Here is an 11277-nt window from a genome sequence, read left to right as displayed (position 1 = left end):
GTAATGACATATCTGTATTGACTGTTTTTTCATTTAGCCCGAGATGAATGAAAGCAAAGTTGAGCAGCAGCTGCAACAGGAAAAATTCTGCTGTACTGACTATTTGGCAGCATCCAAAAAGTTTTTCACACTTAGACGGAATGATCGACGATCAAATTGACTAACAAGGACTATCTGAAATTCGTCAACTGCTAATGATGGGGGCATATCCAAGTACGGTACTGGAGGAGGTGGGATTGTCTTCATTAGACATCCAGGATTGGGACTACGATTTGATTTGAGAGCAGTCTGGAGATCCCAAATTTTTATTTTACACGAATTTTCGCAGCCAACGACGTATTTATTTGAAACAAGCCTAATTGAATGAATAAATTGATTAAATATGTATCAGACATCGAATTTTATTTAATATTTAATGTAAAATACCGGATCGAAGCGAGACTTTCACGATAAGGAATTTTGACAATACATAGTCCCGTAACTACATCCCAAATTCTATTTTAAGAAAGGGAAAAATTATACTGGTTAATGTTTTAAAATGTATGAATTTGAACGTGGTTACCTAATCGATTTTCCCCGGTCACCAGGGCTAGTAACTACCAATCCGTTCGCATAGTGGAAGCCAGAAGGGATGTTTTTGGAATTGAACTTGATAACGGTTTTTATTTCAAAAGATGTCGTATTCCGAATTTCAACAGTCACTTCTTCTGATAGTGACTTATGGTGTAAAAAAAAAACTACGGTGTAGATTTCGTCCACAAAAAGTCCCAAAATAAATCCTGGTCCTACAATGACTGTCCTATGTAGTAATACTACTTCTTCGCCCATGGATGGTGATAAGCATCTCAAAGTGAGAATCCATGATAGATCTAATGACTAGGAAGGAAATTTGAATAAAATTAGCTTGAGCAAGCAAAATTGCAATAATTTTTCTTTACCCTAGTGTAACAGGATAACAGAAGGTTTTTCCATAGACTCAGTCCGCATTCTGAATGAAGAAATGAGTCTTCGTCGTTTTGTTCTTCTTCTTGAATGCCACAAGAATCCATAACTATCACGTAAAGCTAGAGAAATAAAGAATAACTTGCATTAAACTTCATGTAAAAGAATTAATTTTATATTGTAAATAATATACTAGATCCCTAGTTTTCGTATCCCAGACACATATTTCCGGATGGTGAATAAATGAAGCCACAATGAAGCTGTCGTTGATTTTTACGGATTTCAAAACCGGTATAATATCGTTGAACTGAATTTGCATTATCGGGATTTCAAGAACCTAAAATATAAAAAAAATTACAACACATAAATTTAAAAAAAACTATCAAGTACCATATTCTATGGGTCTTTAATCAGAAACATACATCTTCGATTTCAAGGGTCCATCTATTTCGTATAACAATTCTACGATCTCTCTGTACTCGGACAATCCAATCTCCATTCAAGTCATAAAAGTCATAAAAGTAATTATAAACAGTTGTTGAATAGCAATGGGAAATGCATCCAAATTCACTTTTGCGCTCAGAGTATTTCATCTTCTTCCAATTCGATTCAAGTAGCTATAAGAAAAGAAAACTTGATAAAATATGATAAGAAGATGACAAAAGAAAATGTCAGACCTGTAATTCAACTTCAATTAAACAGCAAATTTTACGATAGTATTCAGCAGAGTCATCTTGAAAATCCAAACTTTTATGTTTCATTCCTTTCAAGGCAACAAACATATCCTTCCAGCATGGAAAGAGACACATCTGGATATATAGCAAAATTATGTTTATAAAATGGTTTGATACAACATAATAATCACTGCCGTAATAAGCCTACTTACATTTTTCCCGAGTAATGTTTTCCAGATTTTCCCTTCCAACAAAGCTTCTTGCCAAACGACGGATACCAACTCAGCCCGTCGAAGACAATAATAATCCAAATATCCAAAAATTTGATCCAATATGTGCTCTAGGCCTCGCCCTGGAAACGTATAATAAGAAATAATAAAATATACGAAAATCCCATTTTGATACTGTATTGCTTACGATGAAGGTTTTCAATCAAGTCCCACTCAATCATAACTGTAACAGAGTAAATCTGATTCGAGGGAATCTGAATTTGTTTACACTAAGGAATCAGTAGCCTAACCACAAATTCACAACTAACACAAACAAGTTGTTTGAATTTTTCACACATGTGATACCATGCAAGTCGTCTGCTTTGATAGAAAGCCGGAATCCTAAGTTGCAAAACTGCTGAGAAAGAAAATTTATACGGAATATTGAAATTGAGCTAATTAAACTAATAGAGGATAAAACGAAAGTGGGAAATTTAATGATTAAACTCACTTATCCTCAGTTTTGGAACTAACCATTTTGCCAACTTCTAGATCTAGAGTCTAGACTCCTTTAATTTAGCGCGGGCGGACGGACGGCGGCGCGGGCCCAGAGCCCCAGAGGCCCAGATCACTCAGAAATTACCTATTGTTTTCTTCTCAAAGTAACTAAGTTAATAATAAATTTATCTAACTAGATAAATATAACACATTTGAATAAGCTAAACAACAAAGCTAGTTTTAGACTGCATCCGCCTATCCCAATTTCCCCACCTTTTTTCACAGGAAGAGTTTCAAAGCTTGGCAACTCAGCATCCGTTACCGGTCTATAACTAGTGTTTTTGCTGTAATTTTTTTGTTTTTTTGTTTATTATAATGTCGTTATAATTAACGGCCGAGATTTTTACTGATGTATTAGTTATTCAATTACATCAATTCATTTACCCTTTGATATAATATTGGTTCGTGGAAAATGAGATAGCGGCGCCACTTGACTCGCCTATCAAGGGTTCGCTGTTTAATTAATCGAGGGAAATTTAATTTCTATTAAAATTGGTTTTCAAATTTTTTCTATTGACTATTACTAAACACTAGTTTGATGAACGATAATAGCGCCTCCTACTTACCACTCAAATTCTCAATCAAACATTGCTTATCAGGGGCATGGCAAGATAGAAAAGAGATGCGCCCTCTGGATTAGTTTATGGCATAAAAAACGCACTAAAAACTAGTTGTTTAGTCACTTGAGGCTTTGAGCAGCACATATACTTACAGTGAAGCAGTCATTCCATTGTTATCGAGTCTCTTTTCCAAACGATCTAGACTCATTGTGTAGCCATAGACTACAAAGGAAAGACTGAACTCCCCTATAACCCTCCACAGGCGATGCTTCTGCATGCCGGTAGAGGTCAGGTGGGACCGTTTTCAGTGGATATCGGTCATTTTCCTTTTCCCTACCGATTACGTGCTTCACACACACGCATTTTCGGGTACATGTAATTCATATGGATTTTTAGATTTTATACTATAATTTAATATAGCCCTTCCCCGTGTCCCTTGAATTTTTAATTAATTTTACTTACAAATTCGGGTGTAGAAAAAATAAATTTTATGTGACACCCTTTTTCGTATGAAAAGAGCCCTCACAACAGTGTTGCGCGATTTGTTTAATTTATTCGTGCAACACTGTAGTGAGGGCTTTATTCATAGGGAAAAGGGTGTCACATAAAACTTTTTTTTCCTACACCCGAATTTGTAAGCAAAATTAAGTAAAAATTCAAGGGACACGGGGAAGGGCTATATTAAATTATAGTATGAAATCTAAAAATCCATATAAATTACATGTACCCGAAAATGCGTGTGTGTGAAGCACGTAATCGGTAGGGAAAAGGAAAATGACCGATATCCACTGAAAACGGTCCCACCTGACCTCTACCGGCATGCAGAAGCATCGCTTCGGACGATTCCTCTCGGGCTTATGGAGCCGATCGCCGTCTTTACTTCGTAGTCTATGGTGTAGCCATTACTTGTTCCATCTTCCCATCAGTGTCAAACTTTAACACAGGAAAATGCAGTCACTTCAAAATCAACAAATTGCAGGAGGTATTGTTCTAAAGATACCTGATCAACTTTCATCTTTCAGTAAGTTAATGTCAAAGCCAGTTTCTAGTATCTTGCCCCATTTGTTTTGGAACATTGGAAGGGCAGAGATTAGATCAAACACGCGATAACAGGGTGATGGTTTTGCCGTCTATTTTTTTTTCAATTTTTCAAAAAAGTTATACCATGTTATACATTCATAAACACATACCAAACATTTCTGTCAAAAAATTTTATTTCAAAATTTGCATTGATAATATACTAACTTTGTTGTACATTCTTAAGGTTTGGCTGAATTAGCCCACAGAGAATACCAGGCAGGTGATTATGAAAATGCTGAACGTCACTGTATGCAGCTGTGGCGTCAAGATCCAACAAACACTGGAGTCCTTCTACTTCTATCTTCAATACACTTCCAATGTAGACGCTACGACAAGTAATATTTTACACATGTTATCATTGCATTTTGTACAGATTTCAATGTTTACAATTGTATTCAGGTCTGCTCAATTTTCTACATATGGTAAGGATATTTTGCTGAATTAATGCTGAGTTTTGTACTAATCTAAAAGTTCTTCCCTTTTAGCAATCAAGCAAAATCCACTATTAGCTGAAGGTAGTATTAAATTGAATTCGTTTTTTGTTTATGCACAATTTCTATAACTTTTCTTCTGTTTACAGCATATTCAAATCTTGGAAATGTTTTTAAAGAACGTGGTCAATTGGCTGAAGCACTTGATAATTATCGTCATGCAGTTAGACTGAAGCCTGATTTCATCGATGGTTATATTAATCTGGCTGCTGCCTTAGTTGCTGCTGGAGATATGGAAGGAGCAGTCCAAGCATATGTCTCAGCATTGCAGTATAATCCAGTAAGTTCATTACTTCTTTTTATCGAGTGCCTTTACATATTAAGGATCAATCTTTTTAGGATCTTTACTGTGTCCGTAGTGACCTAGGAAACTTGCTTAAAGCTCTTGGAAGATTGGATGAGGCCAAGGTAAAGAAATCCAGTAATTGATCAGAAATATGAGATGCTCAGCTCATTTATTTAATGTTCATATACAATGTGCTTCAGATTATTATTATTGTGTAGTACTATTGTTGATAATCATCACATGATAATGGCCCCAAAGTGGAATTTTAAATTTTTAGGTGGAAAAGACTTAGGACGTAATGTCTTTGATATAATCATCCCGACACTCCATAAACTTTCTTGATATCTATAGGAAATGTGGTGGAGAATTCTGCAGTAATCCATTCTTCTGTTCAACGATTATGTTAATATTTTCAGTTTTCAGCATATTTTCATCGAGATTTTCACGGAGAACAAACATATCGAAAATTTTCATGTGCATCTTCTGCTCCGAGCCATTTTTCATATGCTCCTCCTAAACCTTCTGCCTACCACATAGGATATATCCATAGGTTCTGTCCAGCTAGACGTCTAAATGCAGAAAGCTAACCTCGTGGTGGATTCTACTTGCTCTTTTCGGTAGGCGGTAAGTGCAGCCGCGATGAAAACAACTCTAAACGCGCTCAAGCTCCCATAGCATGCGAAATTATTCGCCGCACCAGCCGCTATCCCTTACCCATGCTCCCTTGCGATTGCGCGCGCGCGACCCTTTACCCTTGTCAGCTAACAGCAGCGCATTGCCCATGATAAGTGTAATCTCCAGTGTAAGCCACCCAGAATATGGGGCTTAATAATATTTGAAACACTGATTAATAATCATAATTTGACATTCTTCAACATTTAACTGGGAAAATAATTTTATCCGTATTTTACTTCATATGTGGAAAGGCTTGCTATTTAAAAGCAATTGAGACTCGGGGTGATTTTGCAGTGGCGTGGTCCAATCTTGGTAATGCGTTTCAGTCAATTATTCAGAAGTTGTAATGCTAATTATCTATGCGTGTTTGTTTTCTCACGAAACGTAGGATGTGTGTTTAACGCGCAAGGGGACATTTGGCTAGCCATTCATCATTTCGAAAAGGCTGTCACTTTGGACCCCAACTTTCTTGATGGTAAAATACTTCAACATTTTAAAATTTGAATTTACCTCATTTAACCATCATATTTCTTTTTACAGCTTACATAAACTTGGGCAATGTTCTGAAAGAAGCTAGGATTTTCGACAGGTAAGATTTAATAATATTATGATGTCGAAGTTCTTATATCGATAGGTTAAATAGTGTGAGGGATGGAAATAGATATTTTAAGAGATGTTGTTTATGGACGAGAAAAAAGTTGTTAAGAATGTTGTTAGTTTCGGTGATTGTAAATTTCTCTTCTCGTGCGTTTGTAGCTTGCGTCATTTCGAGTTGGCTCGTATGTGCTCTTCTTTTTTTTTATTTTCCTCTCTTGGTTTGCCACTGTCCTGCGAAAAAAAAATGCACAGGAAACGTGCCCTCATTTCGGTAGGACCCTTCTCCTTCTCCCACCCAGACATCACCTCTGACGTATTTATTTTTTATTTCTATCATTGAGGACTCTCCAGCCAGTTTTTTATTCTGAATGATGATCATAGTATTTATGATAACGATAGCTATGTCAAAGTTTCGTATTCGCGATCAGAAAATTATTTTTTAACTTTAGCGTTAATTTTGTGTTAAATTTTCAAATTATTTGTGCTAATTCTGGTTGTGCTTATTTTTTTAGTTCATTTTTTATTAATGGGTAGGAGAAGGGTTGTAGTTAAGAGTGTTAAGGGGCGGGGTGACCAGTCTACCGTAGATGATGCGGGGAAAGTGGAGTAATCGAAGGGACTGCGCACGCTCATTCCGATCGGTTACGCTCCACTCACGGGAGGTGGGATAAAAATGGCTTGGGCATCCTTGACGAGACACCAGTTGCCTAGCTTGAATCGTTAGGTTCGTCATGAAATTTTTTACATCTCCAGACACGTTCACTTATTGTTGAAAACATTTACCTGTCAACTAATTGTTTGACCAAAGTCAGAGTCTTCTTTCTTGTGATGCCCGTGTAGTATTCCTTTAGAATTCATAGTAACTCTGTAACGTTGGGCAAAGGTCATGCCCATGTTATCCAAATGGACTACCAGTGTGTGGTTATCTACACGATTGTCAACATTTCGGCTGAAGAAAGTCGTTACCACTCTCTAGCTCAATCAGTGAATGACAGTAGTCTGCGCAGTGGATGTTTGGTTTGCGTGGTTTCTCGTCTTAAACGGTATGTCGATCTATTTGATGCAATGTAGTGTTTACAACATTCGCATGCGAACGAGGAGTGTCCTCCTTGCTGTTTTCTGCGATGACAGTGAAGAAAAGGATATCTAGTATGTAGTGCTATCTCTTCTTTCAACGCACGATATCGATTGATTCGCTCGAAACAACGAGGGGTAGGACAAAGGAAGTGCGCTGGAATCTGCGCGTCTCAACACAAGCGTCGGCAGACAAACCGAGTTGACAATTTTAGCCAGTGGGCATCTAAAATAATGTTAAAAATAGCTTTAAAATAAACTCTGGCCAGTGTTGGAGACTTATTTTGCCAATGTTTATTACTTGGCTGGTTTTACTTCCCTGTCGTTTAAATATTTGTAGAAGGGATATAAGTCTTAAGGTTTTTTCTTTTTTTTAATTATTGCAGGGCCGTTGCAGCATACTTAAGGGCGCTAAATCTTAGTCCTAACCATGCCGTCGTTCACGGAAATATGGCCTGTGTGTACTACGAGCAGGTAATTGAAAACTTAAATGTGATAAAAAAATGTAAATGCCTAAAGGCTTCTTTTTACTTGCTGCTTTATGATACACTTTAGGGTCTTATCGACCTTGCCATTGATACCTACCGACGAGCAATTGAATTGCAACCGCATTTCCCGGACGGTAACTTGAATATTAAACATTACTCTAAAACCTGTTATCACATTTCTACGTTTTTTTCCAGCGTACTGTAACCTCGCTAATGCTCTCAAGGAGAAAGGACAAGTGCAGGTAATGAAATGATAATTTCATAAAGTTCGAATCGTTATGGTTTTTCTTGCTTGAACTTAAAATGTCCCTATGTTTTGTAAAATGACATTTCGTTTCTTAAAAAATTCATACTCTTGTGAAATAAGTTATCATTAAAAGGAAAAGTTTCTTATTCTAAACTATAGTGAATGAAAGAGGGAAAAGGTTAAACCCTTCCCAACCTCCATAGTCTATTAATATACATATTCCTTTAATGAAGTAGGACAACCAAGTTTTGGTGGGTCGTTCCTCCTAACCAAGTCTTCCTTACTCGTTTTTAGTTCTTTATTTTTTTAGTCGCACTTGCCAAGAAAGCTAAAGCGAGTTTTTTTTTTTTTCTTGACTGTTATAGGATGCTGAAGATTGTTATTCGACAGCTTTGCGTCTATGTCCAGCTCACGCGGATTCGCTAAATAACCTAGCCAACATCAAGCGGGAACAAGGATTCATTGAAGAAGCTACACGGCTTTACCTTAAAGCTCTAGATGTCTTTCCCGACTTCGCGGCAGCTCACAGTAATCTCGCTTCCGTATTACAACAACAAGGCAAACTGAACGAAGCCCTTATGCACTACAAAGAAGCAATACGGTATGATTTAAAGTTCCGTCTTGATAATTCATGTCTAGCTTACTTGAAATATGTAACTTGAAAACTAGGATTCAACCGTCATTTGCCGATGCGTATAGCAACATGGGAAACACGCTCAAAGAAATGCAGGATATCAATGGTGCTCTTCAGTGTTACACACGAGCCATTCAGATCAACCCTGCCTTTGCCGATGCTCATTCAAATTTGGCTTCCATTCACAAGGTACGGTATTCACTCCCATTGTTAAGATGCTTCTAACGCTCTCATTGTTGCTTGTGGAACACACAAAATAATTCTCCTCTTATTTTGTTTCGTTAATAGGACAGCGGACAAATTCCAGAAGCAATACAGTCCTATCGTACAGCTTTGAAACTAAAACCAGATTTCCCCGATGGTAAATTTTATAATTAAAACCATTATTTTTGAAAACTGTTACTTATTTATATATTTACTTTAATTCAGCCTATTGCAACTTGGCCCACTGTTTGCAAATTGTCTGTGATTGGACCGATTATGAAACCCGAATGAAACGGTTAATCCATATCGTGGGAGAGCAACTCGAACGCAATCGATTGCCGTCAGTTCACCCGCATCATTCAATGCTATATCCGCTCTCTCATGAATATAGAAAAGCTATAGCTGCTCGACATGCAAATCTCTGCGTCGAAAAGGTAAACACATACTTCGAGAATGAATCACTAATTGCTAGCTTACCGGTTAAGCTTCAGTAATCACCATGAATAACATTGACTTTTGGTATTACATGTTTTTTCTTTTTTTTTTTTTTTTTGTTTTTGAAGATCCTGATCCTTCATAAGGGAGTTTTCAAATATCCCAAAGAACTTGCAACGAATGGACGTTTGCGTATCGGCTATGTCTCCTCCGACTTCGGAAACCACCCAACAAGCCACTTAATGCAATCAGTTCCAGGATTTCACGACCGTTCCCGTGTTGAAATATTTTGTTACTCTTTAAGTCCTGACGACGGAACAACTTTCCGTGCCAAAATAGCGCGCGAATCTGAACACTTTGTTGACTTATCACAGGTAAACATACAACAAGAATCGATTATATTGCTTTATTGTGTATTCCTTATTTGGGAAATAGCATTAATGTTGAATTTGATCCTTAGATCATTTGCAATGGCAAAGCAGCAGATAGAATAAATGCTGACGGCATCCATATTTTGGTGAACATGAATGGTTACACTAAAGGTAAATAATATCGAATTCTTTTATCGAAACATCCTAATTGAATAATTCCTTCTTTTTTTGTAGGTGCTCGCAACGAAATTTTCGCAATGCGCCCTGCTCCAATCCAAGTAATGTGGCTCGGCTATCCCGGCACGAGCGGGGCTTCCTACATGGACTATGTAAATGCTTGAAATCTTTAAATGTTGGACAAGTGCTTAAACGATTTTTTTTTAATATTTAGATTATTACGGATCGAGTGACATCGCCTCTTGAGCTTGCTTCTCAATTTTCAGAAAAACTTGCTTACATGCAAAAAACTTTCTTCGTTGGGGTAATTTGTTGATTTCTATTACTTGAAAAAGCCGTTGATTTTATTCCAAATTTTTCCATAATTGAACTCAGGATCATCGACAAATGTTTCCTCATCTTAAAGAAAGACTGATAATAACGTCGTCATCGGATAAGGGTAAAGTAGCCGACAACGTGGCACTTGTGAATGGCACCGATCTCTCCCCAATTCTTGAACGTACAGAAATTAAAAAGGTTGGTTTTGATCGACTGACAAAAAATTTGCTTTCTGTTATATTCTTAATATTATACGATTTTTTGTAGGTAACAGAAGTTGTTACACCAACCACGACAACTGGATTGGATGCCCCTGTACAGGTAAATTAATGTTTTTATAGGTCATGTCATTCGCTAAAGTAATTATTTATCAATTTGTAGGTCTCTTTAACTGTAGCTCAGCTGACCACAATGGATCCTATCGAAACAATGATAGGTTCAGGGCAAGTTCAAACATCAGTAAATGGGGTTGTCGTTCAAAATGGTTTAGCTACCAATCAAGCGAACACTCGCGCAGCAACAGGCGAAGAAGTACCACAGTCAATTGTTGTTACTACCCGTCAACAATACGGGCTCCCTGACGACGCTATCATTTATTGCAATTTCAATCAACTTTACAAGATTGATCCCCCTACCCTACAAATGTGGGTCAATGTAAGTCCATTAATTAGCATTACCTTAACGTTTGTGGAGAACGGAAAGTAATATTTTCTCAATGTCCTTAGATTCTGAAACGTGTACCAAATGCTGTTTTGTGGCTCTTGCGTTTCCCAACGGTTGGAGAAACGAATATGCTAGCAACTGCACAAGCTCTTGGTCTTGGTAGCGGGCGCATTTTATTTTCCAACGTTGCTGCCAAAGAAGAGCATGTTCGTCGTGGTCAGCTTGCTGACATTTGTTTGGACACTCCTCTTTGCAATGGGCACACTACAGGCATGGACGTCTTGTGGGCCGGCACACCAATGGTGACTCTTCCTGGTAATACTTTATGCTTTGATTTAATTTTAAAAATCCTTAAAAAATAATAAATAAAATAGAAAATAAATTTCTTGTAATCTTTTTTATTTGCATTTTATTTTTTTAGGCGAGACTCTAGCTTCTCGTGTTGCCGCTTCCCAGCTCACCACTATCGGTTGTCCGGAACTTATCGCTTCGAGCCCTCAGGAATATGAAGATATTGCAGTGAAACTTGGAACTGATTCGGAGTAGTAAGTGTTGCGTTCATCTTTGTTTTTCTTTCAGAAACTTAAATTTGCT

At 37.4% G+C, this 11277-nt stretch overlaps 2 protein-coding genes across 5 annotated transcripts; one reads left to right on the top strand and one right to left on the bottom strand.

Annotated features, from left to right (window-relative positions):
- Positions 1 to 70: 70 nt before the first annotated feature.
- On the bottom strand, positions 71 to 2408 carry LOC124328521 (F-box/WD repeat-containing protein 11-like). The gene is made up of 9 exons (XM_046787335.1): positions 2034 to 2408; positions 1829 to 1968; positions 1620 to 1751; positions 1365 to 1559; positions 1136 to 1279; positions 939 to 1064; positions 563 to 876; positions 427 to 495; positions 71 to 355 (listed from the first exon to the last, which is right to left on the bottom strand). The coding sequence occupies exons 1-9, from the start codon at positions 2065 to 2067 to the stop codon at positions 100 to 102; spliced, it is 1410 nt and encodes a 469-aa protein (XP_046643291.1). The 5' UTR covers positions 2068 to 2408; the 3' UTR covers positions 71 to 99.
- A 623-nt stretch (positions 2409 to 3031) lies between these two features.
- Positions 3032 to 11267, top strand: LOC124328492 (UDP-N-acetylglucosamine--peptide N-acetylglucosaminyltransferase 110 kDa subunit-like). Of its 4 annotated transcripts, none has more exons than XM_046787275.1 (26): positions 3032 to 3152; positions 3837 to 3925; positions 4208 to 4358; positions 4423 to 4445; positions 4509 to 4538; positions 4604 to 4794; positions 4854 to 4922; positions 5727 to 5787; positions 5864 to 5950; positions 6016 to 6064; positions 7533 to 7620; positions 7702 to 7768; positions 7830 to 7876; positions 8247 to 8482; positions 8551 to 8704; positions 8804 to 8876; positions 8945 to 9153; positions 9283 to 9528; positions 9615 to 9696; positions 9760 to 9854; positions 9917 to 10006; positions 10078 to 10218; positions 10288 to 10341; positions 10402 to 10674; positions 10746 to 10998; positions 11105 to 11267. In XM_046787275.1, exons 2-26 carry the CDS (start codon positions 3892 to 3894, stop codon positions 11227 to 11229), a joined length of 2928 nt encoding a protein of 975 aa, XP_046643231.1. In that variant the 5' UTR covers positions 3032 to 3152; positions 3837 to 3891; the 3' UTR covers positions 11230 to 11267. The 4 variants fall into 4 exon arrangements, with proteins under 4 accessions (XP_046643231.1, XP_046643229.1, XP_046643230.1 ...); XM_046787273.1 differs by having other exon boundaries at positions 3049 to 3152; positions 3838 to 3964; XM_046787274.1 differs by having other exon boundaries at positions 3051 to 3154; positions 3833 to 3925.
- Positions 11268 to 11277: the final 10 nt, after the last annotated feature.

This window comes from Daphnia pulicaria, chromosome 3 (assembly GCF_021234035.1).
Source record: "Daphnia pulicaria isolate SC F1-1A chromosome 3, SC_F0-13Bv2, whole genome shotgun sequence".
Classification (NCBI taxonomy): domain Eukaryota; kingdom Metazoa; phylum Arthropoda; class Branchiopoda; order Diplostraca; family Daphniidae; genus Daphnia; species Daphnia pulicaria.
This window is presented reverse-complemented; position numbering and strand designations above follow the sequence as displayed.

Coding starts and splice junctions, on each gene's coding strand:
- LOC124328492 (XM_046787273.1), top strand. CDS start 3,892: ATGCAGTCACTTCAAAATCAACAAATTGCAGGAGGTATTGTTCTAAAG. Junction 3,965..4,207: donor TGATCAACTTTCATCTTTCA/GTAAGTTAATGT, acceptor TACATTCTTAAG/GTTTGGCTGAATTAGCCCAC. Junction 9,697..9,759: donor CATGAATGGTTACACTAAAG/GTAAATAATATC, acceptor CTTTTTTTGTAG/GTGCTCGCAACGAAATTTTC.
- LOC124328521 (XM_046787335.1), bottom strand. CDS start 2,067: ATGATTGAGTGGGACTTGATTGAAAACCTTCATC. Junction 1,280..1,364: donor GGACCCTTGAAATCGAAGAT/GTATGTTTCTGA, acceptor TTTATATTTTAG/GTTCTTGAAATCCCGATAAT. Junction 877..938: donor TGTTATCCTGTTACACTAGG/GTAAAGAAAAAT, acceptor TTTCCTTCCTAG/TCATTAGATCTATCATGGAT.